Here is a 26921-nt window from a genome sequence, read left to right on the forward strand (position 1 = left end):
GATGCAAACACCTGAGACTGGCTGTGCTACATCTTCCAAAGTTGCTGACAGTGGTGGAGCTGAATTATGGCTACCAAGTTTGGCCATGATCCTGCAGTGAGCTCCCTACTGGGACAGGGGTCTTGATTACATCTGCCAGTATCTGAGTAGGTCACAAACAATGCGGTCTCAGGGCTGATGGCAGGCAGACCATCTTCCATACAATCCTAGAGAGTTATGCAACATGTTCACAACCAACCATGGAACCAGGAGAAATGCAGCCAGTCCTGGGTTCTGACATGGAAATGAAACCAGCTGAATTTCATGAAAAGCATTTTGAACCCATCAAGAAACTGGAAAATGTAAACAAAAATGAACATTCTCCACAGAAAGTCATTTGTTACTGAAAAAAAGATTTGGAGGAGAGGACTTGACCTGCTCTTAACATTTCCTGTCATTGGACAGATGCCCATTAATCATGGTTTCATAATGAAAACTTTGTAGCATAGCATTTATTGAAATGTGATTGGTTTAAAAATGTCAAGAGCAAACACTTACTGTGATTATAAAGGGCACCGTGTTGATCATTTCAAGGATGAATGAAATACGAAAAATCTGCTCCCAGATGTTTCCCTGCAGAATGAAAAAAAATTAATCGTTTAATTAAATAATCCCAGAAGAATACTGAAAAGGACAATTTAAAAGGTTCCGATTTGGGTCATTTCCAGTTGTTATGATGTTGTAGCAGCCAGGAGAATGCTGGGTATTTCACGGCAGGCAGAAGCAGCCCTGGTCCTTTTCCCAAAGAACTTATGATGTACATTTTAGATAAGACATGAGGAGCAAGCAGGAAGGTGATGAGATGTGGGAGGTCAGTGGATTATTTCTGAGTGAAGTTTAGTTTATGACACAGTCAGCAAAGACCATTAGGCTATCGCCTCCTTGAAGCAGGACCGTGTCATATTCTGCCAGAACACTGTCGGCACTCACACTGCAACCACGGAAAGGGTGCTAGAAAGAAGAGCAGGAGAACAAAGGGCCAGTGCACTGGCCTTTGACCTTGAATGGAGCAAGTTCTAACCCCGTTTAGAGGCCTCTGGATTTCCAGGGAACCATTCTGCTTTCAGGAGCAATTTTCCCAGCTCTCTGTCTTTTTCAAGGTAACTAGAGCTTTTTAAAAGCCTCCCTAGGGTTGTCCTCCCTCTGTTGCCCTCTGGGGTGGGTGGAGCAATCAAAAAGAATGGGAGACATCTGTTTACAACAGAGCTCTGTTCTGACGAACCATTGTATCCTGCTCACTACCAAGCGTTGAATTCTAACTTGGGAGGCCCCTGATTGTGGACAGACAAGCTTTCCCGGGACTCCTCGGTGTTCTGTTTTAGAGACACTCCAGATTCTCTTTGAGAAGGAGTAAAATGAGAGCACTTCTAGGGTTTTTCCTGGCTGGCCATAGGCAATTTTATACGGATATCTCTTTGGATTCCCCCATTCCAAAATATTCTGGGCTCTGTGCGTCTTTCCTTCATCCAGGTGGGTGCATCGGCAAGAGTCAATGAAGGGCTTAGGTAGGACATGAAATCAAATGTGAGCAAGGGAAAACTCCCTTTCTGCCCAGCTACTGGAATATATTTACTTGAACTTGTGATGCCTCAGAGAAAGATATACAAGAAAAGACAAATAGCCTCTATATTGTCTGAACAATTCCCACAACAGAGGCGAGAAGAGAATTTCTAGGCCTGATTCCCTCTTGCCTCATTTACATTAGCCCAAAGCGGTTGCAAAATGCCACCAAAAATCAATGTCTTGCACCCGCTTTGAACTAGAGGAAGTGATGCACAAAGGGTCAGCAATGGAGAATCAGGCCGCTCCTGTCTCCCTCTCTCTGCAGCCAGTTTGCAGAGCCTTCCCACCAGACACAAGACTGTAGAACCATCTGATTAAAGCGACAGGATTTTAGGGATCAGCTCATCTGCCTACAAGCCTGAGGATGAGAGAGGGCATCCAATGTGCTGCAAATCTTATTGAAAACCCAGATTGGGTTCCCTCTAAAGGACCCATGGCTGAAAAGGCCAGCGCTGATATACCCATCTACACACAGCATGACGAAGCTGCCCAGAAAAATATCACAGGCTAGAAAGATCAAAAGAAAAATGCTCCAGAGGACTCTGAGATGACTGTTATTGAGGCCTTCTTTCTCTGAGGGTAGGAGGAGCCAGAGTGACAGTCCTGTAGGTAGAAGTCTTCTCCTCCTCCACAGAAGAGATGAAGCAAGGAACGGCCCCCACCATGCTGCCCCCAACCCCAGCTGGTCGGAGAACCGCGATGGCTAAGAGGGTATTTCTATCTCAGTGGCTTCTAAGCTGAGGCTGCCACAAAAGGTGGTGGTTATGAGACGGTGCGAAACCAAATGACTCCGCCATTGCACACACCTGACCGGTAGCGCCCGAGGAGACTGGGGGAGAAAGGAAGAATGAAGGTCAATCAACAAAACGAAAAGAAAATCCATGTTGTTTGAAACGTGCCCCATTTGTGCTAGTCTGGAGATGCCTTTGTGGGAAATCTCAGTAAATGATGCAGAGCATAATCCGTCTGCCTGGGCTGTAATGAGAATAGCGGTGAACAGCTATGCCGATGTGCAGAAAACTGGTCCAAGGGGGTTTCAGGCACCTGGCAGAAGGGAGATAAAATAGCTGTTATGAATCTAATAGCTCTGTGGCAAAAGCGGAATTTACAGGCTCAGCCTCACTTCTGAAGGCAAGGAAGATTTAACATCGCAGCTGAGCTCCTGTCACAGGCCAGCTGGCCCTTTATGGGGAGCTAGGCTCAGTCTCGCCTTTGAGGGCTAAGCTACCCACCCGCAGCTGACCCTGACTGGCTGGGATCAGGTGGCTGTTTGGTTATCAGACCCAGCTGGGAAGGAGCCAGGTGATTTCCATACAGGTCTGAGAAAGCTCAGCTGGCGAGACAGCTGCAGGAGGGAGGTTGCCTCCAGGATCTAGCCCTGAAGGGAGAGGGTGTCAGGAGAGAAGGAGGCTCCTGAAGAAGGCCAAGCCCCAGGAAGCTGGCACGAAGGAAGACTGGGAATAAGGATCCAGACTGGGGGGAAGGACTTTGAGGGCGGGGGGAGCCCTGAGGTCAGTGGCTCGGGTAGGGGCTGGGTCCAAAGGGACAGAGCTCTGTGAGACAGCAGAGTGAAAGGTCACCCAGGAGAGTGGAAGGCCCTTTCATTTCCTTTGTTAAGTCCCTTTCCAGGGCTGAGCGGGACAGCTGCCGGACAAAGCCTCCCGAAGGGAAGCTAGACCGGACACCAGGGCGTGCTGTGGGGGCTGACTCTGCCACAGTCCCTTTTACAAAGGTCCGTCCATTGGGAACCACTTCTTCCCAGATCTTCCACCCATTTTGGACCATGTCGATGGTTGTGGCTAGACTCCCCAGAAGCTGGGCATGGAAGACAGGGGACGATCACCCCATGAGTGCCCTGTTCTGTACACTCCCCCTGAAGCTCAGGGATGGGCCACTGTCGGAGACAGGATCCTGGACAAGATGGGCCATGGACTGTCCCCACATGGCAGCTCTTATGTTCTCATGTACTCCACCGAGCACTCACACTGCTCAGTCCTACAAGGGGCAGCACACTCTGGCCTGAAGAAAGCATGGGATTGAAGTCAGTGAGACTCCTTGTGAGCTTAAAGGCAGTCACTTGCTTCCAGGCTTTGCTGGTGAACTACTGACTTGGAGTATTCAGCACCAGACAGGATCAATCCCTGTGACAGGACTCAGCAAGAGAGCTGCTTGGAGGTGTCAGGGGCCAAATGCTGGTAAGCATCTTTTATTTGCTGTATGAAACAAATTGACTTTCCTTCTCTTGCAGGAATATTTCCCTTGTGTGCCTACCGAAGAGTGTTTGTTTCAATTCAGCGAGCTCAGTGATGGGTGAGAGCTAGGAGACTTTCATGCGCATTAGAGATGAGATTCAAGCTGCAGAATTCAGATCCAAGTTTTTAATATTCTGATATTCAATGGGTGCTTGGATCTGAGATTTGTTAGACCTATTAAAAAAAAAAAAAAGACACAGGCCATTTGCAAAATTCAGTCCAGGTTTGAATTTCAAATGCCCACAGTAAAGCTGTGTAGGGAGCGATCTGAGAAGAGCAGCTGCTGCAGAGCGAGAGGGAATGAGAAAGGAAAGACTGCCATCGATTTCAAGGAGTGTTTGATCGGGCCTTAAACTTTAAATCCATTACTTGGAGGGCTCTTACCTTGTAGCTGAGATAGATGAGAAGCATGGTCTCTAGGAAGCTGATTAAAGCTACGCTAACCTGAAAAAAATATAAAAGAATATAATTGCCTGGGTTTGAGCTGAAGCATCATCGAAGAGGTCTGAGGCTATCCAGCCACTTAAATGGTCTCGCCAACTGAACATTCCTACCTCGTTTACAAACAACGAATATGAAAGTTGCCAACCACAGAGGCTGTGGGGACTTTACTGAACCCCAGGAAAATATGGGAGTGGCACAGATTGGGGATAACAATGGGAAATCCGCCATTTCCACTTCACACTTCTTTTGTCAAACTTCAGAGATATCTGCCTGCTCTAGACAGTGCTTGTATCAGTGCAACTATGCTGGCTGGGGGGAGGGGGTGATTATTTTGATTTAACAAATAATAATTATGCTGATACAGTCCCTAGTGTGGAGGCAATTATACCGATACGGCTTATTCCCTTTATACCCATAGAACTGCATCCACACAAGGACCTGTGCTGTTTTAACCGTACTGGTATAGATAAATCAGTGCCACTTCAGGGTTAGACAAATCCGTGGGCTGAAATCCTAGCCCCAAGGATGACAAGAGGAGTTTTACTATCGAGTTTAATGGAGATAGGAGTTTACCTTTTTTAAAAAATTCATCACAGGGAAATTTTTCACCAATAAAATAACTCAGAGTAAAAATAGCCAAACACGTTGGACCCATGAAGCCTTCCCTTCCCCCAGCCGAGAACATCTAAAGATCAGAGATAAAAAGACTGGGGCAGTACGGGGGGGGGGGGGGGGGAATGAACCTTCTCCGAGGTCCTTGATCCCCTGAACCTTATTTGGCTCACTGTAGACCCACATAATCCCAGGCTCTATTGAGCCAGGAGAGTAGAGCTGTGCAAAAAACTCACGGTTTTATCTTCACAAACATTTGCATAAACAGACTCTTATCTTTTCCATCGGCATTTGTAAGTTTCACCTAGGGTCATCTAGCTGCTCACAGCAGAAAAACAATCTATTTCCACTCACCAGTGTCCTCTGTTTATCAGTCTTCAAGGATTTGTTCCAGGAAGAAAGATGCAGAGAGAAACACGGATGACATAAAACAAACCTAGCACAAAATAAATACTGTACGCCTTTTGTGTGATGGATTTTCTGTGACAGCGCCTTAGAGGTTCAGTCACTTACCTGTATTGCCCATAATGGCATTTTTCTATCCACCCATAAGATTGGAGCCCTATAAAAAAAATTCACAGTGGTCCTAAATTGGAATCTGTTCTAAACAAGCCATTCAATGTTTTACCCAACAGGTGTGAAGTCAACATTTACTGATCTATATCTTTAACAAATTCATTATTATTATTCAAAAATGCAAAGTCTGCATCCAGATCTGAATTTCCTCAGAATCATGGGGCTTTAACCCTAGAGTGTGGTTCAGGCCCAGCTAATTCTGTGTCATTCCCTTTTGCAAAACTTCAGTAATAAAACTGTAAACCTGGTGAGACTCACTTCTAGAAATCCCAAACTTAGGCCAGATACATGAATGTGGGATGAGTTTTTGGTGAACCTGAACCAGTGGATGGATTCAGTTGAAAATCATCTAGAACTAAGCAGTTTAAGAGTGAATTCGGGTTTTGAATGAGTTGAATAACTCCTGCAAATTTCAGAGACTCAGGGTGCAAAGGGAATCAAACTGGAGAAGATTGAAGAACCCTCAACTGTAAGTCTTGACATTCACAAAGCTCTGGAACAGAATGTCTGGTGAACTAAATTAGGCTCAGCCACCTAAAACCCTGCATGTTCCAGTAGGAAAGACTGACAGGATCCATTAGCTGGAACCATCAACTGTTCTCACTCCAGGACAACTTTGTCTATTAGACTTGTTTTGCAGAAACTAGACAGAATTTGAACTGCAAACCTGGGTATTAAACCTCTCACCGGCTACGTGCTGGTTCTGACCCTGGACAACACAAACTCGCTTGAGGTGAAATTAATCTCCCATGCACATCCAGTCCTACCCTTGCAAGCAAGAGTGAGCGTGCTGAATTGTATGAGAGTTTTGTTAAACAGATTACTGAGAATACCCTCTGCATGGAGAATTACTCATTTCCAAAAGCAGAACAGTGGATGCTTTTCTAACTGTGCATCTCAATCCCTCTGTTACTGAGATTCATATTCTCTCTCTTCCTTTGTCAGCTGCATCACTATGGACAACCAGTGGCTACAGGTAGCCACAAACATCAGAAATTCATATTACCAGGTTCCCCATCAACTAGTTAGAGTGGAGCAGGATTTAAGTGCTATTAGCAACTTACCAGTTTATTTCTGTAGACGACTGGTTGAAGGTTGAGTAATTCTGCTTTTCGCATCCCCAGCTAAGACAAGAGAAACACAAACTAAGAGGGAGACAATCAGTATGATGCAACAGACCAGCCCAAGGGGCCAGTGAGAGAGAAAGAACACTCCAAGTCAGAGCCTGCCTCTCAACTTCATGAAAGTGACGCAGGTTGATACCAAAGCCATTGTTCCCAAAAGGAGAAAGAGCCTGGAAGCTGCAGAAACGAACTTGGTTGTCGGTGCTGGCTGTGCTTTCAGCTGACGTAATACAGCACAGTCTAGTAATAATAGTAATACCCAGCAATTAGAGTGGTTTTAATCCAGGAGGCCAGAGCCCATTGACTTCACTGAGAGTTGCAGACACTGCACCTATAAAGACCAGCCCCCAGGTGTGGCTAAAGCAGGCAGTTTTGCTGTATCACTCTGGCAGGCTAAAATCAGTCAGTCAATAAAAGCCAACCAACCCCATTTGTTCTAGAGGTCTTTTACCTGAAGTTAAAAGCTCATCCACTAATTCAAATTCTGACCAGTAGCACTAAAACTAACCCTCTGCTCCCAGCTCTCCAGAACAGTTAACCAAGAGCTAAGTTCAAGGGCCGCCACGATGCTAATGAGTGGAAACGGAAATGAATGCGAGTCATTAATTATTCTGTTTGGCACAATGCAGAGTGACGATACTGCACAACCAGGAAACACAAGCGTGGGTGCCGGGTAGCATGGCTCTTCACAATTAAGCATCCTGGACAAGTGGGTTGGGTTGGGTGCGGAGGGAAGACGACTGCAAAGCAACAATGCATGTTTCAGATGGTACCAAATTGGTCTGCACAAGTCTGGAAAGATAAGGTCGCCAAATGGGAAAAGGACTCTGGTATTGATGCTCAAAGTGAGCTACTGACTTACCAAGAGGAATGTTGGCCCAGTAGTTCAGTCACTAGCTGTGCCCATGGGAGAACCAGGTTCAAGTCCCTGCTCTGCCACAGATTTCTTGTGTGACCTTGGGCAACTCACTTGAGTCTCTCTGTGCCTCAGTTCCCCATCTCTACAATGGGGATAATAGCCCTGCCCTACCTGGCAAGGAGGGTGTAAGGCTAAATACACAGAAGATTGAGAAGTGCTTAGATACTACAGGAGAGAGGGTACATAATATAGAAAGACCATTGGAACGCACTTTAAACAAATTTCTCCTGGGGCAAGTCCCATCTAAACCTTGGGCTTTCCTGCATAAAAGCGCCAACGGCTAAAGTTAATTACAAATGTATTTTCTGTTGTTGGAACCCCAGGTCTAGCAGAAGCTAGGCTCATTAATCAGCTAGGTCTTTTATTACTGTTGGACCATCGCCTTGTATTTGTAAAACGTTAAACACGCCAAGCAAGATGCCTTAAGGTGCAAGACACTGATGAACCTCTCTGATGAAGTAGGTTATTTCTGAGGATATTGTTCCTTTTATTATTCTAATGGGGACTTAAAAGACTAGCTAAAAATTTAAAGTACAAGGTTAGGTTGAATAACATTAAAAACTGAAGTCAGAGATAAGTGGGTATAAGGTAAATTTCTTGGATTTGAAGTGCATTGCACTAAGTCTATTTGACATAGTTAAAAGTTTTCAGCAAAACTGAAATGTCTCCTGGAAACGTACTGATTTTGACTCAGCTGTCATTGGGAAAGCAAGCAAGAGCCCCCCCTGAGTAGCCAACAGACCAACAGTTGGGGCACTCACCTAGCATATGAAAGACTGAGCTTGAAGACCCTCCTCTACCTGATTCAGCATAGTAATATGACCCTGGGCTAGAGAGTCCATTTTTCATGTTTATTTATGAAATATTTCAAAAGGTCTCACTTTTGTTCCAATGAGAAATGAAAACAAATGTCAAAACCACAATTTTTTTTGCAAAATGGAATATTGTTCTCCAGCCAGCCCTAGAAAATACCTCCCAAATGCCATTGTCAGCAACACAATAGTAAGGAATCTAGTATCAATGTCCTCCTGTGACATGTCCGCATCTCTAAATATAAAAGCCCTTCATCTCAAACTATGCCATGGGCGGAGTTCTGGAAATAAACATCAATTCATCTGTAAAGCAACAACACCTAGAGAAACATTTAATCAAGCCAGCATCTGTCTGTCACCACCCTCTACATCCAAAACCAATCACCACCTGCCTTGCATCACAGCTTCTTGGGACATTCCTCCCCATGCCCAGAAAAGTCTAACACCAATATTTTCAACCAAGCTACATTTCAATGATGTGCTCTGATGCCTTCTGAAATATACTCATTGCGGTAGATCCTCAGTTGACATAAATTGTCATAGTTCCACCGATGTCCATGAAGCTGAGGTGCTGCCCCTCTATATACAAAGCTCTTTAAACTTCTTCCTGTTGCAGAGGACAGATGTGTCTTTCAACAAGAATTCAGTATTGTTATTTGGTGAGATGCATCCTAAAAAGGTCAGAAGAATTTTAAACGGCCAACAACTTTTGATAGCAATTTATTTTATAAATAATAAAGTAGATGGGTCCAAACTGACTATACAAGAATGAAAGAGTCTTTTGGGTCTTCACTGAAATTCACCCCTGCACATTTTAGGGCATCCTTAGAAACCCCTGAGGGTGGGAGGTGAGTGAGTGGCAGGTGTGATTTCCCCTCTGGGCTCATGTTATTTCTGTTATATAATTATGCTGAGGAATGTCATGAGATAAAATTTTCAGAAGTGACTAACTCTCACTGATGCTTAAATCCCATTGAAAGTTAGTGGGACTTTGGGGCCTAAGTCACAGAAGTATTTTTTAAAATGTTACCCATGGCGACTAAGGGAACGATCAGCAAATCATTAACATGGGCACTGAAACAAATCACAGATCTACTCTCCACTGCCACTGATCCAAAATAAGTTGGCAGAGTAAGGGGGAGCTCAGAGCACCATACCAATGTTCCCCACTGATGGCTGTTATCACTGTAAAATGCAGCATAGCAGAAGATGCCTCTAAATTAATAAACAGGAGATCGCAATAGAGCCCAAGCCATTGAACTTGCATTTCTAGGACAAACCAGCTGCTCCCCAGAACAACTAGCCAGGTAGACAGCAGTGAAAGGCACACACAGAGTATTGAAGCCATGCACTATTACCATGGGAGGATGCAGCCATGCTGACCAACATTTATTGCACACATACTGCACCCCACCACCACAAGGCTGAAGCCTCTCTCCGGACTGGAAAGGAGTTTTGCTGCAAGCAGTCTGGGAAATTGAATGCAAGAATTCAGCCTCTTTCACTGAGTTTTGGTACGTTAAGCCTCACCCCAGTTAATATTCACTCTTCATGCCAGTGGAGGCCTAAAGGTGTTAAGATACCCTTAGATAATGCAAATATATCTGACAATAAAATGCCTCTTTTAAAATCACATTTTGGCATGGACAAACAGAAGGAACTGTATCCACCTAGAAAGAGTGAGAGCATCTTAAAAGGCCAGGTTCTCTATCTGGCTGGGTTTTCACAGGCAAGAGAAGTTGGGATTCATTTTACTCAGAGACATGTGGAGACATTCTCCTTCTTCCAAGAGTCAATTGATTTGCCAGCTTCCTAAGAGAACTGGCCTGATATCAAATCCCCCAGCAACCCAGATGGTGAAATACTGTCAAAAATAAGAGGTATGGTCCAAACATAGGATGTGAATCCAGGAACTTCAGAGTTCTAGTTCTGGCTCCGACATGGACTCTGGTCACTTCACTTTCTGCCTACTCACCTCCTTCACAACAGTTGAGGGATAGGACAGAAGATGGAAAAGTTCTGTGGTAGTGCTAAGTGTCAGGTGTTTCTCCTTTCCCTGCCTTCACACCCAGATAAGTAGCCTGCAGCCTTGGCAAACAGAAGAATCAAAATGCTAATTGACTTCATTCTGTGCTGGGAGAAATTATATACAGATAAAAGGCAAAAAAGGGACACCCGCAAAGAAGACACACATTCAAATACTGGGCAAAGCTGACAAATCTAATCATCTGTCAGTTCAGCTCTTGAAATGACAACACTGATCTCCTCCCAAAAAGACCTAAACAGGATTTAGGGTAAGTGCCTTCAAGGATGTCAACATATAGAAAACGTTTGCAGGCTACGCTGAAGGCTTGAGCATTTGTCCCATGTCTGAAGGCAATTTGACCTGTGAGTCTGCAGCAAGGTAGTCAAGTAATTTTTAAAGCTACAGATGAAAGGGACCCACACTTAGAATATTGTTATTGGCATTGCTAAACTAAAACAGTAAGAAGAAAGTCACAAAGCACTGAACCCCTACACCCCACCTGAAATACATGAAGTAGCATCACTCAAGAGCTGGATACAAAGTAGAGCTGGTCAGAAAATGGAGGGAAGCCCATGGAAAATGCAGAGGTGTCCGTGAATAAATAGAAATCTGAAGTATTTTGATTCTGAAATACCACCATGGTGCCTCATGGGAGTTGCAGTTTCATGGTCCCATTCTCTTCTACAGGCTGAGTTCTCTGGTCAACATCCACCTCCCATGATGCACCATGGGGTCTCCTCTTTTGGGGAGTAGATCTTTTGGGGTAATGCATCACAACAGTCATGTGAACGAAGTCATATACAGGTTGGAGTTCTGTTCCTGGCATTTCTCCTAAAGTTGATGAGCTGCAAACACCATGTCTATGGTCTCACGTCTTCTCTTGAAGCCACATACTCTCAGGTAAGAGCCCTTGTTCAATATGTTGCACAAGGCAATTCAGCAGAATTCTGGCAAGAGTTTTGCCAGCTACTGATAACAAGGAGATGCCCCAATAGTTGTTGCAGGATTATCTGTTGCCTTCCACTTGTACAAGTGGACAATGGATGCATCCTTGTACTCCTAGGGTATAGTTTCATTGATTGAAAAAATTCAGTCAGCTTCAGAACCATGTGTGAGCCTCTGGACGTGTAGACTTCTGCCCATATAGCATCTGCTCCTGGTGCTTTACCATTTGACAGCAGGTCAATCGCTTTCACAGTTTCAGTCAGCGATGGGGGATCAGCAAGAGAGATTTTGATATTGATCTGCAGCAGTCGATCAATTGCCTCCTCATTAATAGATGATTGAGGATTGGGGATCTTGTTAAAGTGTTCTGCCCACCTTTGCAGCATCTTTTCTTTGTCAGTGAGCAGTGTGGTGCCATCGGCACTCAGTATTGGAGATGTACAACTCAAATGAGACTTGTTTCAACTTTTTGATTAAATTTACCAAAACATGTTGCTGTTTTTCAGCCAGCTTGTAGGGCAATCTCCATTTCTGAAACTCAGATGAAAATTTTTCCCAGAGCATTTGGAAAATTGTCTGTGAAAATGTTTCTAAATTTCTCTACCAGCTTTATTTTCCAGTGGGTTGTCCAGGGCTAGTGAACATACAGATTATTATATCATAGAGTTTCAAACAATGAAGCAAGACAAGACCACTTGAAGCATCCACCCTTCATCTTTGCTGTAGTACTAAAATAATTTTCACTATTGCGTCTCCTATTAACCATCTGCAAGGATGGTGACCTGACAGCTAATTGACAAAGTAACACGGTACGCAGGTATCCATAGACACACACAAGAGTTATTTCCCACTGCACAGAGTTCTGTTTGAGACAGTTCTTTATCTTTAGTTGTAAAGCTCACAGCTTTATTTTTCATCTCAGTGCATCACAGACATTTTGGCAGTTCTGATAAGATGACGGAGAGGTGATTTTGTCAAACTATATCAGAAGCATCTAAATGGATTTCAGACAGAACTTCTAGGGGCTCTGGGAAATCAATAGTGCTTCTGAGACTCGGTTTGAAACATTGGCTTACCAAAGGGGCCTCCTGGGATGCGCAATGGCAGCTCTATTGCAAAATCCATTTAGACTAATCGTTCTGTGTTAGTTCAGTTAGACGAACATGTGGAAACGGATCATTTTATGGACTGTGGTCCCAATGCCCAGCCCAACCCTCCAACACAACCACCACCAGCCCCTTCTAGCCCTTCTGCTTTCCCCATGGCATTCTTTGGGACCCATCACTGTCAACAGTAGTATAAGGATAACAAATGTACACTAAAAAATATGCCACAACTTCTGAGAGTTTCAGCGATCCCATAAAAGGCCTAAACAAAATACCCTGCTTTGTTCCCTCTGCAGTTTATGCTAATAATAATAATTGGTTTTAGGAATTCTCAATTCTATCAGACAAATTTGTTAAATTAACTGATTAAAAATGAAGAAAAAACAGAGCAGGAAGAATTAGCAATATTTTGAAATAATGTTTACAATAGGCAGGGAAAAGACAGAAGGTGATAATATCACTCCTCACATATCACTGCTCATTGAATTGTTGTGGGACTCAACCAAGGTGGAGGAACGTGAAATGTTCCTGTTTATGTTCACTACCGCCCTCTAGTGGACAAAACTTGACCTGCTTATACGTATGACCAGCAGGTTCCCTTTGATCAACAAGCTAGCAAAGATTGAAGGCCTGTGATTCTGGAGCGGGACACGAGTTCAGGTTTCCCCATGCCACAGGTGTGTAACTAGCTGGTGATCGTGTCCTGTTTCCAGCCACATCACTGTACCTCAAATTTAAGTTAGCATTCAAGCGTCCAAATGGAAAGGGAGTGAAATAAGTTATCAGATAAGATGAATAGCAACTCAGAAGAGAACACACAACGTGGCTGGAGAAGCAGCACTCTTCACCTTGTAAGAGGAAAAGAAGCAAAAGCAGATGCACGGCTATTGCCCACAGAAATCTCCTCGCCTCTGGATAGAAACCACTCCTTGAGGGGGACAGTTGGTTCGCTATGGACTATTCCCCATTGCAGCAACTAGTGAGACTCAGCACTACAGTGAGGAGAACAGAACATGAGATCCCTTTATCTGGGACTGGACTATGGTGGAACTTCTGAGGGTATCGTCACCCTCACAGCCACTTAATTGCTAGTAAACCAGCTCTAAACATGAAGTGCTGTCTGCAGACCAACAACACTGAAAGATGCTTAGAGACAATCATGATGGGAGCCTAATAAATACCTGATGATGGATTAGACAGATAAAAATCCACCTTACTGCGGCTAATAGACACTCACCATCCTATTCCCTCTGCTGGGTTGTCAAGTAGAACACGTACAATATAGAGAAGACAAGTGAGAAGCTTCAGGGAGAAGTTGAATAGCCGTATCCTTAGGCCTGCAATATAAAAGACAACAGGGTAAGAGGCTAAAAAGAAACAAACATCTTCCTCTGACTGTACTGCAGGGCTTCTGATGTATGATAGATACACAAAAAGATGCACAGTCATTCCGAGCAAAAGAGGGGGGTCATAAGAAAGTTGGAATTGCTGAATCAGACCAGCACGGCACCTAATGCAATATCTGGTCACTCACAGTGGTATTAGGTGCGGCAGAGGAAGACACAAGAAACCCTCCCACTAGGTAGTTATCAGATAACCTACTATCAGGGAAAATTCTCTCATAACTCTCATTAGTTAGAGGCCTGAAGCAAGAGGTTTTATATCCCCTTCCAAACATTTTAACCTTTATTGTTATAACTCTGATTACCCGCAATAATGTCTAATCTGGTTTTAATCACGCTTAGCTCTTGTCCTTAGTTATACCTTGTGGCAGTGTGTTCCACAGGCTGATTGTGTAACAAGTGAAAAAGGATTTCGCTTTGAGCTGATCTGAATTTTACAGCCTTTCCCTTTCAACATTCATTTTTGAAAAAGAATATCCTGACTCCTTGGTGACTATAAAATCTCTTCTGAAGTGTAACTTTGGCCCCGTTCTGCCAGGAGATCCACATGCGAGATGGAGGAATTTTCACTGGGTGCAATGGGAAATCATTATTATGGGACATTTTTTGAAAAGCTGAATTCAACCAGGCATCTAATTTCACAACCACAATCAACTGCAAATGATAGCAACGTATCTAGCTAAGGAACTTATATGGCCCCCATTACCACAGTTTCTTTACCACGCCAGAATCTTAATTGGTTTCTGTATTTATCCCTACAACTCCTCTGAGAGGCAGGAAATCGTTATTATGCCCATACTACAAGTGGGGAACATGCTCAGAGAGACTAGAGTCCAGATTCACAAAGGTATTTAGGCACCTAACTCCAATTTATTTCAATGGGAGTAAGGCACCTTGATACCTTTGAGGATCTCCACCTCACAGAGTAGGGAACTGAACCCATGCCTACTGAGTCCCAAGCTAGCTTCTAACCACTGGACCATCCTTCCTGTAATGGCCTGGATCGTCTGCCTGTGTCAATGGTATAGTTCCACATTCTGGCCCTAGATGTCTGAATAGACTCCTACGTTCTGTTTGCAACCACAGTTGATTGTGCCAGGAATTGGTGATGGACACACAACTAGGGGCCACTGGATATCATTTGGCCCAAAATCTTTAGAAAACACGGTGCCCATAATGGGGAGAGGGAGAACACCGCAGCAGAGGTCCCGTTAATGTTACTGCATCCTTGGAACATCTTTTTCAATTGTATTTAAACACCTATTATCCTTTAAGCATGAGAATGAACGAACACAGTAATTTATGCTGCTTATTATAGCATGCATGGTAGGATGGGTAATGATTGCTTTTCTGGCTATTAGTAGAGCTTGCAGGAGACCAGGAATGCTGTACGAACTTTGCTCGAGGCTTGTAGGGTGCACTCCACATCCTACACAGCTTCAAATAACGAGAAGGCCAACATAAATAAACAAACAAAAAGAGTTGGCTCTTTGCAAACCCCCTCCCCCCAGTATGGAAGAAAGGGATGTGGGCTGTTGAGGTTTTTATCCCCAGAATCAGCTAGCATCCATTTAATAAGACTCATACAACCAAGCTAGGGTCCAGTCTTTGCTCATCACATGGCTCAGTGGTTTGTAGGAGGAGGAACAGAACATTCAAATTGCCACTTTATCAACTCCCTCCTCTTCACAGCCAGTTTAGCAGGCTATTACTCAAATTACCAGTGAGAAATTCAGCACATTTCCATTAAAACCCTCCTCTCCTGGGCACCCGCTCTCATGCTACACACCAGCTATTTAACAAGTATATGACCCACAGAGAACAAAAGAAAGTGTGAAATTATAAAATTAGCTACTAGAGATTCCCTGCGGGCAGCTAATGCCTTCCCTCAGCCAGAAAATAAAAGCCTGATTCTTCGAGTGGAATTAATCTGGGGAGTCAAAGAAAATAGGTGATATTTCTGAGACAGACGAGAGGAATCCATGGCCTGAAATGTTTAGAAGGGAGGGAGCAGCAGCAGCCTGGAGGTTCCTGTCCCTAGACAAGAAAATTCCGGAGGTGGAGCTCACGTAGAGTTCCAACACTGTTGGAAGTTCAATCAGGGAGCCCCAGCCCTATAAACATGCCACTATTTTTAACAAAAATAAATCCAGCTTCATGCTATATTGTATAATGATTTACAGCAGGTCAGTTCATTCTCATCCCACAAGAAGTCGTCCATTGCCAGAACTTCCCAGGAGCAATCAATTATTCTATTTTTGTCACTCACAATCCCATCTGGGACACTTTCTGAGGTCTCACTGGTGATTGGTAAGCAGCAGACATAATAGCTCTTCTGTTTTGATGGAAGTGTCCAGGGCACATTCATTAATGTTTGTGTCAAGTTTAATAAAGGGTAAAAGAGGGCACATGACTCTCGTGAGGGTATGTCTAGACAGCCATCACTGGGTGTCATGGCAGCTCAAGCAGACATACCCGAGCTAGCTTTAAACTAGCTAACTCGGATACCAGAGCAGTGAAGTTGCAGCAGCCTGGCCTGTACAAACCTACCCAAAAACTCTGGGTAATGACTTGTAGGGTTGCCCGCGCTGCATCTCACGCTGTTACAGCTTCACTCTTCCAGTACCTGCCCTAGCCACATTAAAGTTAGTTCAGGTAGGTGGGCGTGACCTGCCCACTTAAACACTATTCTGAGGGTTTAAATAGGATTTAATTAGTGCACCTACCTTGTGCTGTCCTCTCCGCACAGGGGTGAATTTCACCCACACAGAATAGAACCTCATCGAGACAACCTAACATTTGCAGAGCTTCTCTTTGTAACATGGCATTTAAGACAACACACCCACGATGTTAAACCGGGAATCAGGGATGTCCCATGTACTGCTCTTTCACTTGTACAAGAATGTATAGCTTAAAGGGGGGGTGGGAAATACGTGGAAAATCACTTCCTATTAACCTGGGAATCCCTGAAGAAAAGACACGGAAAGACACAGGAGCCCTGAACTGGATAATAACTTGTAGGTGTACACAGCAAGGAGAAACGAGAGCCCCATAATAGCTTTAAAGGATGCAAATTTATTACAAGTTCATAATTAGTTTGTCAAAGATCCACTCAGCAAATGCATTTCAGAGTACTGTAACTGGCTGTATCATATATACAGAATATTGATTTGTGGTTATCATCATGAGTGAATATTAAGTGATGTAATATTGAGGTTCTTGCACATCTGGCTGCCCACATCACCCTCTTCATCTCTGTTATATTATATCTACGAGTGGTCATTACTCACAGTAACTAATTATTAATTATCAGGGGGTAGCCATATTAGTCTGTATCCACAAAAACAATGAGGAGTCTGGTGGTACCTTAAAGACTAAGATTTATTTGGGCATAAGCTTTCGTGGGTAAAAAACCCACTTCTTCAGATGCATGGAGTGAAAATTACAGAAAATCTGTAATTTTCACTCCATGCATCCGAAGAAGTAGGTTTTTTACCCATGAACGCTTATGCCCAAATAATTATCAATTAGTTTCCCATTCTGCTGCCTCTGACTGACATGAAGTCCTCAGCTTTAATAAGAATGAGACAGACGTGGTTATCCTAAACACCTGGAGTAACCAGTTAATTACAAATAGTAAACAGACAGATGGCTGACCCGTGGCTGACACTGGGAGCAATGTTCCCTCTAATTTTTGACAGGACGTGTACGCAAAATATTTCTTATGTGCAAATTTTTGAAGCAGAGTTCAAATTTGTGCGCCATGAGGCAAATGCACCCAAGCGAGTTAAAAAGCTTATACATTTAAAAAGTTTTAATTTGCAATTTGTGACAATAGTTTTACACCATGTTATTTTATAAATGTAATTTTTAAATACTTAGAAAAAGGAAATTTAACTTCCTTTCCCTTTCCTCCCCTTGCCAGCTAGTAGAATCTGGCTGTGTTGATAGATGGTGGGCAACAATGTCAAAAGTTGCCCGTAAATGATATTTCGGCCTGGCTCCGATGTAGTATTTCATTTTTTGAGTGCGCGGTGTTTCGCTGTGCGCGCGGGGTTTAGGATCTCTGTGCGCGCGCACTCACGCACAGCTTAGAGGGAACGGTGGCTGGGAGGGGTATAGCCATCTACGAGACAGTGCCAAGGAGCTTATGTACCAGCTTCCGTGAATATTGTGCCTGCTGACATTAAACCAGATTCCAGCTTCACTGCATGCGCGTGCCCCTTGAGTCACACATACATGTATGTTTCACCCCAATCAGAAGATTGCTCCCATTGTACACATCACTGCGCCACCTTGATGGCACAACCATCAGATGTTGCACTGCCCTGCATGCTGATCGGGTATACGATCAGGGTGAGAAGCAATGCAGAGAATAAAACCGCTTTACATCTTGTCCTGCACCACTGCCCCCCACCTGCAATATTCCCTCTCACTGGAACTTGCCCTGCTCTGTCCAGCCTTTCTAAGCTGCCAAATCTGATATCCCAGTAACAAATGCCTTAGTCTTGGGTCTCCCTCTAAGCTGTGGGCATCATAGAATTTAGTGGCTCACTACTTCTGGGGTAGACAAGCTTTCAAGCTACACTGAGCTCTTCCTCAGGTCTGGGAAAGGTACTTAAGAGTGTCACAGCTAAATACAAGATTGAACAGACAGAATATCTGCTAGTTACTTATGCTAAACTAAGGGACCATTCAAGGTGAACTGCACCATTAACACCCCTGTAGTCATAGGACAAATGTGGGGGGGGGGAGTTAGTGGGTTACACATTGTTGTAATAAGCCATAAATCCAGTGTCTTTAAGACCACGATTTTTATGGTCTAACAGAGTTATGAATTTAAGCTCTCAGGCTTGGATTTTGAAAGTGTTGTGCAGGTTTCCTTTGAGGATGACTGATAGGTCAGATAGAGAGCGATCGCTTTGTGAAAAGTGTTCACCCACAGGTGATAGGGTGGTTTTGTCTTTTATCATTTTCCTCTGAGAGTTCATTCAGGAGCACAGTGATTGTCTGGTTTCACTCACATAGCTGTCCTTGGGGCGTTTGTTTAGTGCATTGGATGAGGTATGCCATATGTTGTGATAGGCATGTGTGGGACCCATGGATCTTGAAAGGTGCGTTATGGGGGATGTTGTTCATTGTAGCAGTGGGGATACATCTGCAGGTTTTGCATCTGTTGTTCTGGCAGGGTCTGGTGCCGTTCTGAATTGGTGTCCTGGTCTGTGGGGAGCTCACTTCTGATGATGAGCTTGGAGAGGCTGAGGGGTTGTTCTGATCAGATAATAGGAAGAGGAAGAGCTTGAAAGCTGTGTAACTCGAAAACGTCTCTCTCTCTCTCAACAACAGAAGTTGGTCCAGTAAAAGATAATTCCTCACCCACCTTGCCCCTAATAGTCTGGAACCGACATGGCTACAACAATACAGCATACTACAGGGGTAGTCATTTCGCTTGTAAATCTAGAGGCGCTGAGCATCACCCCTGTAAAATGCAGCTAGGTGCCATAGTAGTGAACACTCTATAAATGCCGGTGATGCGGACAATAGAAATATAGGGTGCTGCTTTCCTGTCCTCCCTGTGGAATCATGTTCTTCTCAAGAAAGGAAACCCACTCCCACACCAGTCTGCTTTCACAGATGAAACTCGTTAACCCAGCTACATCTAAGGCTAACACGCAAAAAGATAGTCCTCAGTGCTGGGAACCGGCACTCTGAAAAATCGACATCAGGGTACAGAAGAACCCTTGAGGCAGCACTGCCAAGGGTACGGTGCTGAAATGTTGCAACCACTAGATGGCACTTGCTTTCCATCCTAGGACTGATGGAGACTGGTCAATGTGAGCAGCAATTTATTGCTCAAGTTAATAAGTATGCAAAAAAATGTATTATCCTACACATTGTAATCCATCACCTCCATACAAATATTGCTCAAACAGATTTGCTGTGGCTAATAGACCTGAGAGAGAGAGAGAGAATCTCTCTCTTTCTATTTTGTAGCCAGTTAGATTTTTCTTTTTCCCCCCGCTCATTCCTTTCATTTCAGATAACCTAGTTATTATTGTAATTACCCGGAAAATAAAACTGTCATGGAGTGTCTTGGTACAAACACTTACTTGATCTTTGGTTTTTGATGAAGAACAGCTTGAGACGTTCTTTAAAGGTGTTTTCATTTACATAGAACTCAACCTGTACCCTGTGAGCAGAAAGGAAAGAGAACTGAATTAACTGGGGCTGTCGTTAGTAAAGGTTTCATCTCAAAATCTTCCCACCTCTAAATACGTCCCATACCACCAGGTGCTGTTTCTATATTTCTCACCCACCTTTTCCAACAATCCATCCTGTGAACAAGATTTAAATAAGAAACCATTAGAATGCTGCACAGAGCAGTAACCAGATGTTACTCTGGGGCCCGATCCCAAGCCCGATTCTGCTCAATTTATGCTGCTCCTAAAGCACAAAAGGTCTGGAAAGCAGCCAAAACTCCTACGCAAACATTTACAGCCGAAAAATAGAAGATGTGCCAGGGTGTTGCAAGGTCTGGCCTGGGGCTATGCTGAACTATTCTGGCTCCAGGATGGGGAAGCTGCAGATGGCCCTCCTGCTCTGATCAGCTACTGGAAATGAGACCTTGCGGTGACAAAATGCAGCCATGATAATTACCTGCATACACATACTTTAAAAAGCCATAGCAACGCATTAACCTGTAAGACAGACTACGGCCTCTTAAACAAGCTGTGTGGTTAACCCAATCACCCCATGTGGGTACAAGCTGCTCCATCATGTCCCGCAGGACAACAGATTCTAGCTCCTCTAAGCACACAGGAAGAAAGTTCCTCAGCAAGTCAGGATCAAACCGGGAAGATCCATGTTAATACCGAGCGTGGCACCTACAAGCTGCTGCATTCAGAAAATTGGTGTGACCAGTTCCTTATGGCCATCACTTCACAGCAAGTGGGCAGACATGTTCTGCACTCACTTCCAGCGGCCACGTGATCAAGGGGAGCCTCCCACAGGCCACACTGCAGTGGCCTAGTCTGGCAGTCGCAAAGACATGGCTAGCTGAGGTGGAAGCACGCCATGGGCCATACAGGGGAAGGATCCCTAATTGGTGAGATCTCCTCAGCGGGCTCAGATCTGTGTAGTCATGACGATACGCAGCAGCTGAAGATCTGGCCCTTAGTGTTGATAATGGATCAAGTTTTAACGTAACCAGAGAGTTAGGAAAGACCTCCCTGCTGCAGCGTAGACCCTGACTTCCCCAAAGGCATTCTCTGCCCTCCGACAGCCATTTGCGCTCACAGCCCTTTCCTACAGCACCTAGGCAAAGGGAGCGACCGATAACACCTCACTCCTTGGCAACCCGTTAGAGACCCAGCACCATGTCACACATGGCAAGGGCCACAGCACAGAGAAACGGCCGTGGTTGCCTGACAACTGGCAAATGAAACAAAAATGGATGCATTTGTCAACCAAAGTCACCTGGGAATCCAAAAGTTCCCCATAACTTTTAACTTCTTGGGCAAAGGATAGATCACCCCACTCAGAGGAGGCGGTCCCCATTCCTGCCACACCCTACCATTACCTCTATCTGCTCTGGAGCAAACTACAAGTGCCTTCCTCTTGACCAAGCCCTTCCCGCTATCTGAAGCCCTCTGAAATACAGCACAATAAATCTCCCTGTGACGGCAGTTCAACCACAACGGGGGCTGCTGCAGCATCAGTGGGTGAGAGGAATGTGAGAGAGGATCTACAGACCCAACCCCGTGGATTTCGCTGGAGGATTTGCCTATGTGAGGACTGCAGGTTCAGGTAACAATACATCCATGTCTTGTTTTCGAAAAGAAAAACACGTGCCATTTTCAAGTTCCTAAGAGGATACCCACCAGAGAGCTAAAAACTGTTTTTAAAAGGTACTTGCCCATGTTACTTTAGGGCTCCCAGGTGAAAATATTTTATAGTTTAACCAGAAAATTGCACTGTTACCCAAACTAAGTAGAACAGCTGCCTTCTTTGCTGGCCATTGTCAGCTTATTAGCTACATGTTAACTTCATTATGGAAACATAATTAATGTTTAGTCTGATGAGACTGCTCTGCCTAAGAATGGTATGTAAATCTTCAATGAGACTGGCTGGATTCAGTGTTATTATATTGTTGCTTGTTCATCATGTAGTCAGTTATTTTATCTACTATTCAGTCCATTAGGAGGTTATTGCTTCAACTCACTGTATGCCATATTTTAACATGGCATGTTGATAGCGGATCTAATCTTGTTAAAGGCCACCAATGACTTGTTTTCTGTGTAATGTTCCAGGAATAATCCTTCCAAATTCCTGACCAGAACTTTGGAGCAACCAAAGAAACACTGCTTTCCTTGAAAAAAGAAAAGGAGGACTTGTGGCACCTTAGAGACTAACCAATTTATTAGAGCATAAGCTTTCATGAGTTATCTGATGAAGGAAGCTGTAGCTCACGAAAGCTTATGCTCTAATAAATTGGTTAGTCTCTAAGGTGCCACAAGTACTCCTTTTCTTTTTGCGGATACAGACTAACACGGCTGCCACTCTGAAACCTGCTTCCCTTGAGAATTTCTCCCAGGTTTTACACTGAGCCCAGTACAAGCTGGGAAAGGATTTTAGGAACTGAGTGAGTGCAGTGCAAATAGCCATCCAAGATCTGAAGGGCTTCCAGGGACTCAAGAGTCTACAAGAAATTCAAGCCAAAAATTTGGAGCACTGTTGCTTCACACATCACTGACTTCCAAAGTACTACATATAAAATATGAATGTCTTTCTATTTCAGGTAGAGGGTGGTGCCTGGTTTTGCATCGTGACTTTCACCCAGGTAAAACTAGATGAGGCTTGGTTTGTTTCGTTTTCACTTTATTGCAAGATTTACAATATTCAAATCTTCTCCAAATAGCTTCAATTCCATTACAACCTCCCCAACTCATACCTCATCTCTCCTTAACCACCCAGCCTTGCTCTGCATTCTGAGTTTGCTCCTGTACACTCAAAGATGAAAAGATTTAGGGGGTCTTTAACGCTGTCACTGTTGCAACAGAACGAGAGTGGTCATGAGGCGTCAGAGATTCAAAGGAACGTCCTCGTATGTTGAAAGGCAGGGCTTGCCCCTTGTAGCAGCTATGTTCAGCAGGACTGAAGCTGTTAAAAAACAAACCAAGTCTACAAGACGACAAATTACCTCTGTTGCTAAGATACCTGATTTGACCATTCCAGCCAAACCTCCAATTGCTGCCAATTGCCTCTGAATTTTACTTGACATCTGGGTATGTTGATGGTTTATTGTATCAAAGGAATAACAACGCCTGACAGGCAGGGAGTCTCCGGGGGACCTTCATCAGGCTTAAGGCTACAGATGGTGCTCGAAGGCCCTGAGGGGAAGGAGTAGCAATTAACATTAAATAAGGCCCAGATTCACCACAACAGCTACTATTCTACACACAAAACCTCTCAGGCCACCTTCTTCTCCTCTACTACCCCCGACAGATACTTCCTCCAAATCCTGTCACCTGTCCCCACCTATAGACTTGCTTCTTTCTCACTTGGACAGTCCCGGTCCACCCGAGCTCACTCGGGCCTGGCTCAACATCCCGTTTCTAAGTTGTACGGAGAGGAGAACTCAGCAGATTGTTCTGCCTCATGACGAAGGGAGATGGAAGCACAAGTGCATCAAACGCAGAGGTCAAAGTCAGGCAGGTCAATACCTAAGCACCCAGAAGCCGTGGGAAGGAAGGTTTCCCGTCAGTTACATGTGTTATTTCAGAATTTATAAGGCCAAAGTCCAACCCAAAGCCAAGGCTCAAGCAAGGTCTGAATTTTATCCTGGATCCTCTGCCTAAAGATCAAGAAGGCAACTCAGCGAATGCCCTGTACTTCAGCCATTGTTTGTGGCTGACCTTATAGTCACCTGAATAAATGGCACAATGGGGAAAAGGGAGGTGATTTTAATATGAAGTGCAAATCTCATGCCTGGATGCTGGTGCTAAAACTGAGACGGGCTGGCAGAAGTCAGAGTCACAAGCCTAAGAACCAACCTGAGGGTGCAGATCTGGGAATCCATCGCTCTGTTATCCAGGATGTGCAACCAAAACCAGTCCCCTCCCTTGCAATACCTGCATGACAACTGCAACTATTTCCATTTTCATCTGCAAAAGTGAGGGAATTGAAACCCTAGACTTGTTCTAAGATGCCCAAGGCTGTGGGGGAAGCAGAGTTCGACTGCCATAAAAGTATCTAGAGGCCTTTACAGACACTCTTGAAGCACCTCTCTTTGGCATTACTGCAGCTTCCCAGGTTGTAAATTACAGTTAGATTTGCTAATCAGAGCATAAAGGATTTTTCTGTAAATTAGCAATGGCTCTGTGTTTTATATTATAAGCAAGAAGGAGCCCATTAGTTACTATTAAACCTAGCAAAGCAGCCAAGTGCAGTGAATTAGCAATCTCTGTGCTTCACTGCATGCTGTCTTTAGAATAACTGCTATTCTTCTTATTATTATTATTATTATTTTTTAAAACAACAACAAATTACCAGAGATAGTTGAAATATGATTGGGGACTGAAATGAAATGACCCGGGCATGAAAGTGGAGAGCTGCGGTTGTCATGCCATCCTCCACTATCCCATTCCTTTGCACCTATGTAACTGCCTGCACATATGGGGTTAGGTCTCGCCAAAAATTCAAGGCCTGGCACAGCCTGGATGGGAAGATTATTTAAAAGGAAGCCGGGCTATCAGCTTTAACAGCAGGGACAGCTAAATAAATACTTATTAGGCAAGAATGCCGAGCAGCTGAGGCATGGAGAGCAAGAGGGTTTTTTTAGAAAACCTGGTCATGGTTTCAGAATCCCTGTCCAGCCAGGGGGGGTCTACCAAGAAGCGCTGACATTTTGATGTTACTGTCCCCAACCCTTCTGCTGGGAAGTCATGAGACGTACAGGAAGCAAAGGTCACCTTTGGAGTGAATGAGAGATCAGCTCCTCTGAGCTGTTTTCTGGTAAACTCTCTTACTAAGTTAAAACTATTGTTGGTGAATTTAGGACTGTTCAATTCATGTATAAATATAACTTTATGAATGGTAAGATCATCATCCCCAGTTACAGTAGCCAGGATGAAAATGTGGAAGGGATAGAAAAAACCTTACAAACTTCAGGCCACAAGCCGACTAACTTCCTGGGGCCAGGAAGAAACTTCCTTTCCTCTCAGGAATGTTATGCATGATCACTTCACACCTTCCTGTGAATGATTTGGGACTGGCCACTAGCACAGACCGGAGGCCCGAATGGACTGCTGGTCTGGTCTAGGACAGCAGTTCTTTGGCAGTGATTGGGTTATGCCACGTGGAACTAGATAACACAGTGGTAAGTCAGGCCCGGAGGGAGTTAAAGACATCAGCCCTCAAGTTAGACCAAAGCACACTGCTGCTAATCCTGCCACATCCCCAAAGCTACTGCTGAAAAGACTGCATTTAAGGCAAAGCCGGAGGCTTCTGGGTCATCAAGCTACATTCAGCCTCAGACACCAAGTCATTGGGCAAATCACTTCACCTCTCTGTGTCCCTCAGCCAAAGCAGGTGGAAACTGGGGGGAAGAAACCAAGGACCTTACAAGAGAGCAGATGCTGTTTTCCTGACTGAGCTAATTACAGAAGAAACACCCTGCTAGCTTGCCTGTACATACACTTGTGACTACAGTGATGCTGGCAGAGAGACTGCGCAATATGCCGTTTCACTGGCAGTATATTACTGAAAGATGGACTCCATAGCACAGGTGATAACAAACAGACCGCAGCTGGGAGATCTGGCATTCACGCTGCTCATGCTGCAAGGCGGGACGTGCTTACTAAGACAGTTTGCAGCTCTCAGCTTTGGGTGGAATGAGCAACTTGTGGAAAGAAATTTGAACAGACATTTATACCTCATCAGGAGTAAGGGCTGGAAAATTTACAGCATTAAGCAAGGAAATCTATAAGACACACAAAGAGCCAAATGCGCCCGTGCTGTAAGCCCATGGAGCTTCTCCCAGTGTACAGCAGGCCCAAAATATTAATGCCCTGAAAGAAGGCAGGAGGAGAAACGTACAGGGCTAGACGTGACTACAAGCACCATGCACCGCTCATCCTCCACAATCAAAGCTGAGAAGCTGGAGTTTAGAAAGCAAACAGAATTCCTGGAAACTCCAGGCAGTTTGTAGTTTTATAATGGAAAGAAGGATCTGAATTGAACACAGCTGGAATAATAGAAGCTACCTGCAAGCAACTTTGTCATCCTAAAACCCATTTTGCCTGTTTGTCAGTTGCTCACATGTTAGAAATGGAGACAGGGAACAGACCAACAGCCTGCAATGCTCAGATGGTGCAATACAATTCTGAAAAATGTGACATCGCTCCCGATGTAATGGGTTTTTTGAGATGATGAATATAGCAGAACTCCGAGAACCATATGCTGCTAAACAACATGCACACAGAAAAACTGCCAGGAAAAAATATCAGCAAAATTTCTGAAAGTATTTACATCGGCACAGTCTAAATGATGTGTCAGTTCCAAGCAGAAATAAATGAGAAGCTTCGTAAGAAAGCTCAGGCGTGTTAAGATGAATTATTTCCAAAGTTAGACTCACAAAACAATTTATCTGTGTCAGGGCACATTTTTTACAAATAAATCAGATGGCTGGAAATACTCACTACATGGCACGCATGAGCTCACTGCTCTCTGTCTTTGTTAAAACTTGTCATCAAACACGGCAAGCGTCTGGTCTCCAGCTAGGGCACTGATCAATATATGCTAATTCATCAGAGCTGCAGAGAATTAAACACATCTGTACAAAAGAGACGCTTTCCAAAAACATGGCCTGTCTTACAGAAACATTTGCGTTAGTTATGAAGAAACCAGCAGCAACGTCACTCTTAGGTTTCAGACAGATGGCGAGCTGATCTATGGCAGTACTAGTCACTTAAAAATTATGAATATAAACACTGATAGATGAAAGCACTGAATGATTATAGAAGATATTTCTCTATGTGACAAACGACTGTATGTATTCATCAGTTATAAACTGCAACCATACAAAGAAATGCTCTTAAGGC

General features: G+C 44.2%; 1 protein-coding gene across 1 annotated transcript in view; it reads right to left on the reverse strand.

Annotated features, from left to right (window-relative positions):
- KCNT1 (potassium sodium-activated channel subfamily T member 1) overlaps positions 1-26921 on the reverse strand; it is a 168899-nt gene that overhangs the window by 58525 nt on the left and 83453 nt on the right. The window contains exons 2-7 of the mRNA XM_084649953.1: positions 19932-20011; positions 13656-13755; positions 6551-6610; positions 5424-5472; positions 4239-4298; positions 538-612 (exon numbers count right to left, since the gene is read on the reverse strand). Coding sequence (XP_084506079.1) covers positions 538-612; positions 4239-4298; positions 5424-5472; positions 6551-6610; positions 13656-13755; positions 19932-20011 — 424 coding nt within the window. The remainder of the gene's footprint in view (positions 1-537; positions 613-4238; positions 4299-5423; positions 5473-6550; positions 6611-13655; positions 13756-19931; positions 20012-26921) is intronic.

This window comes from Lepidochelys olivacea (assembly GCF_965140295.1).
Source record: "Lepidochelys olivacea isolate rLepOli2 genome assembly, chromosome: 16".
NCBI lineage: Eukaryota > Metazoa > Chordata > Testudines > Cheloniidae > Lepidochelys > Lepidochelys olivacea.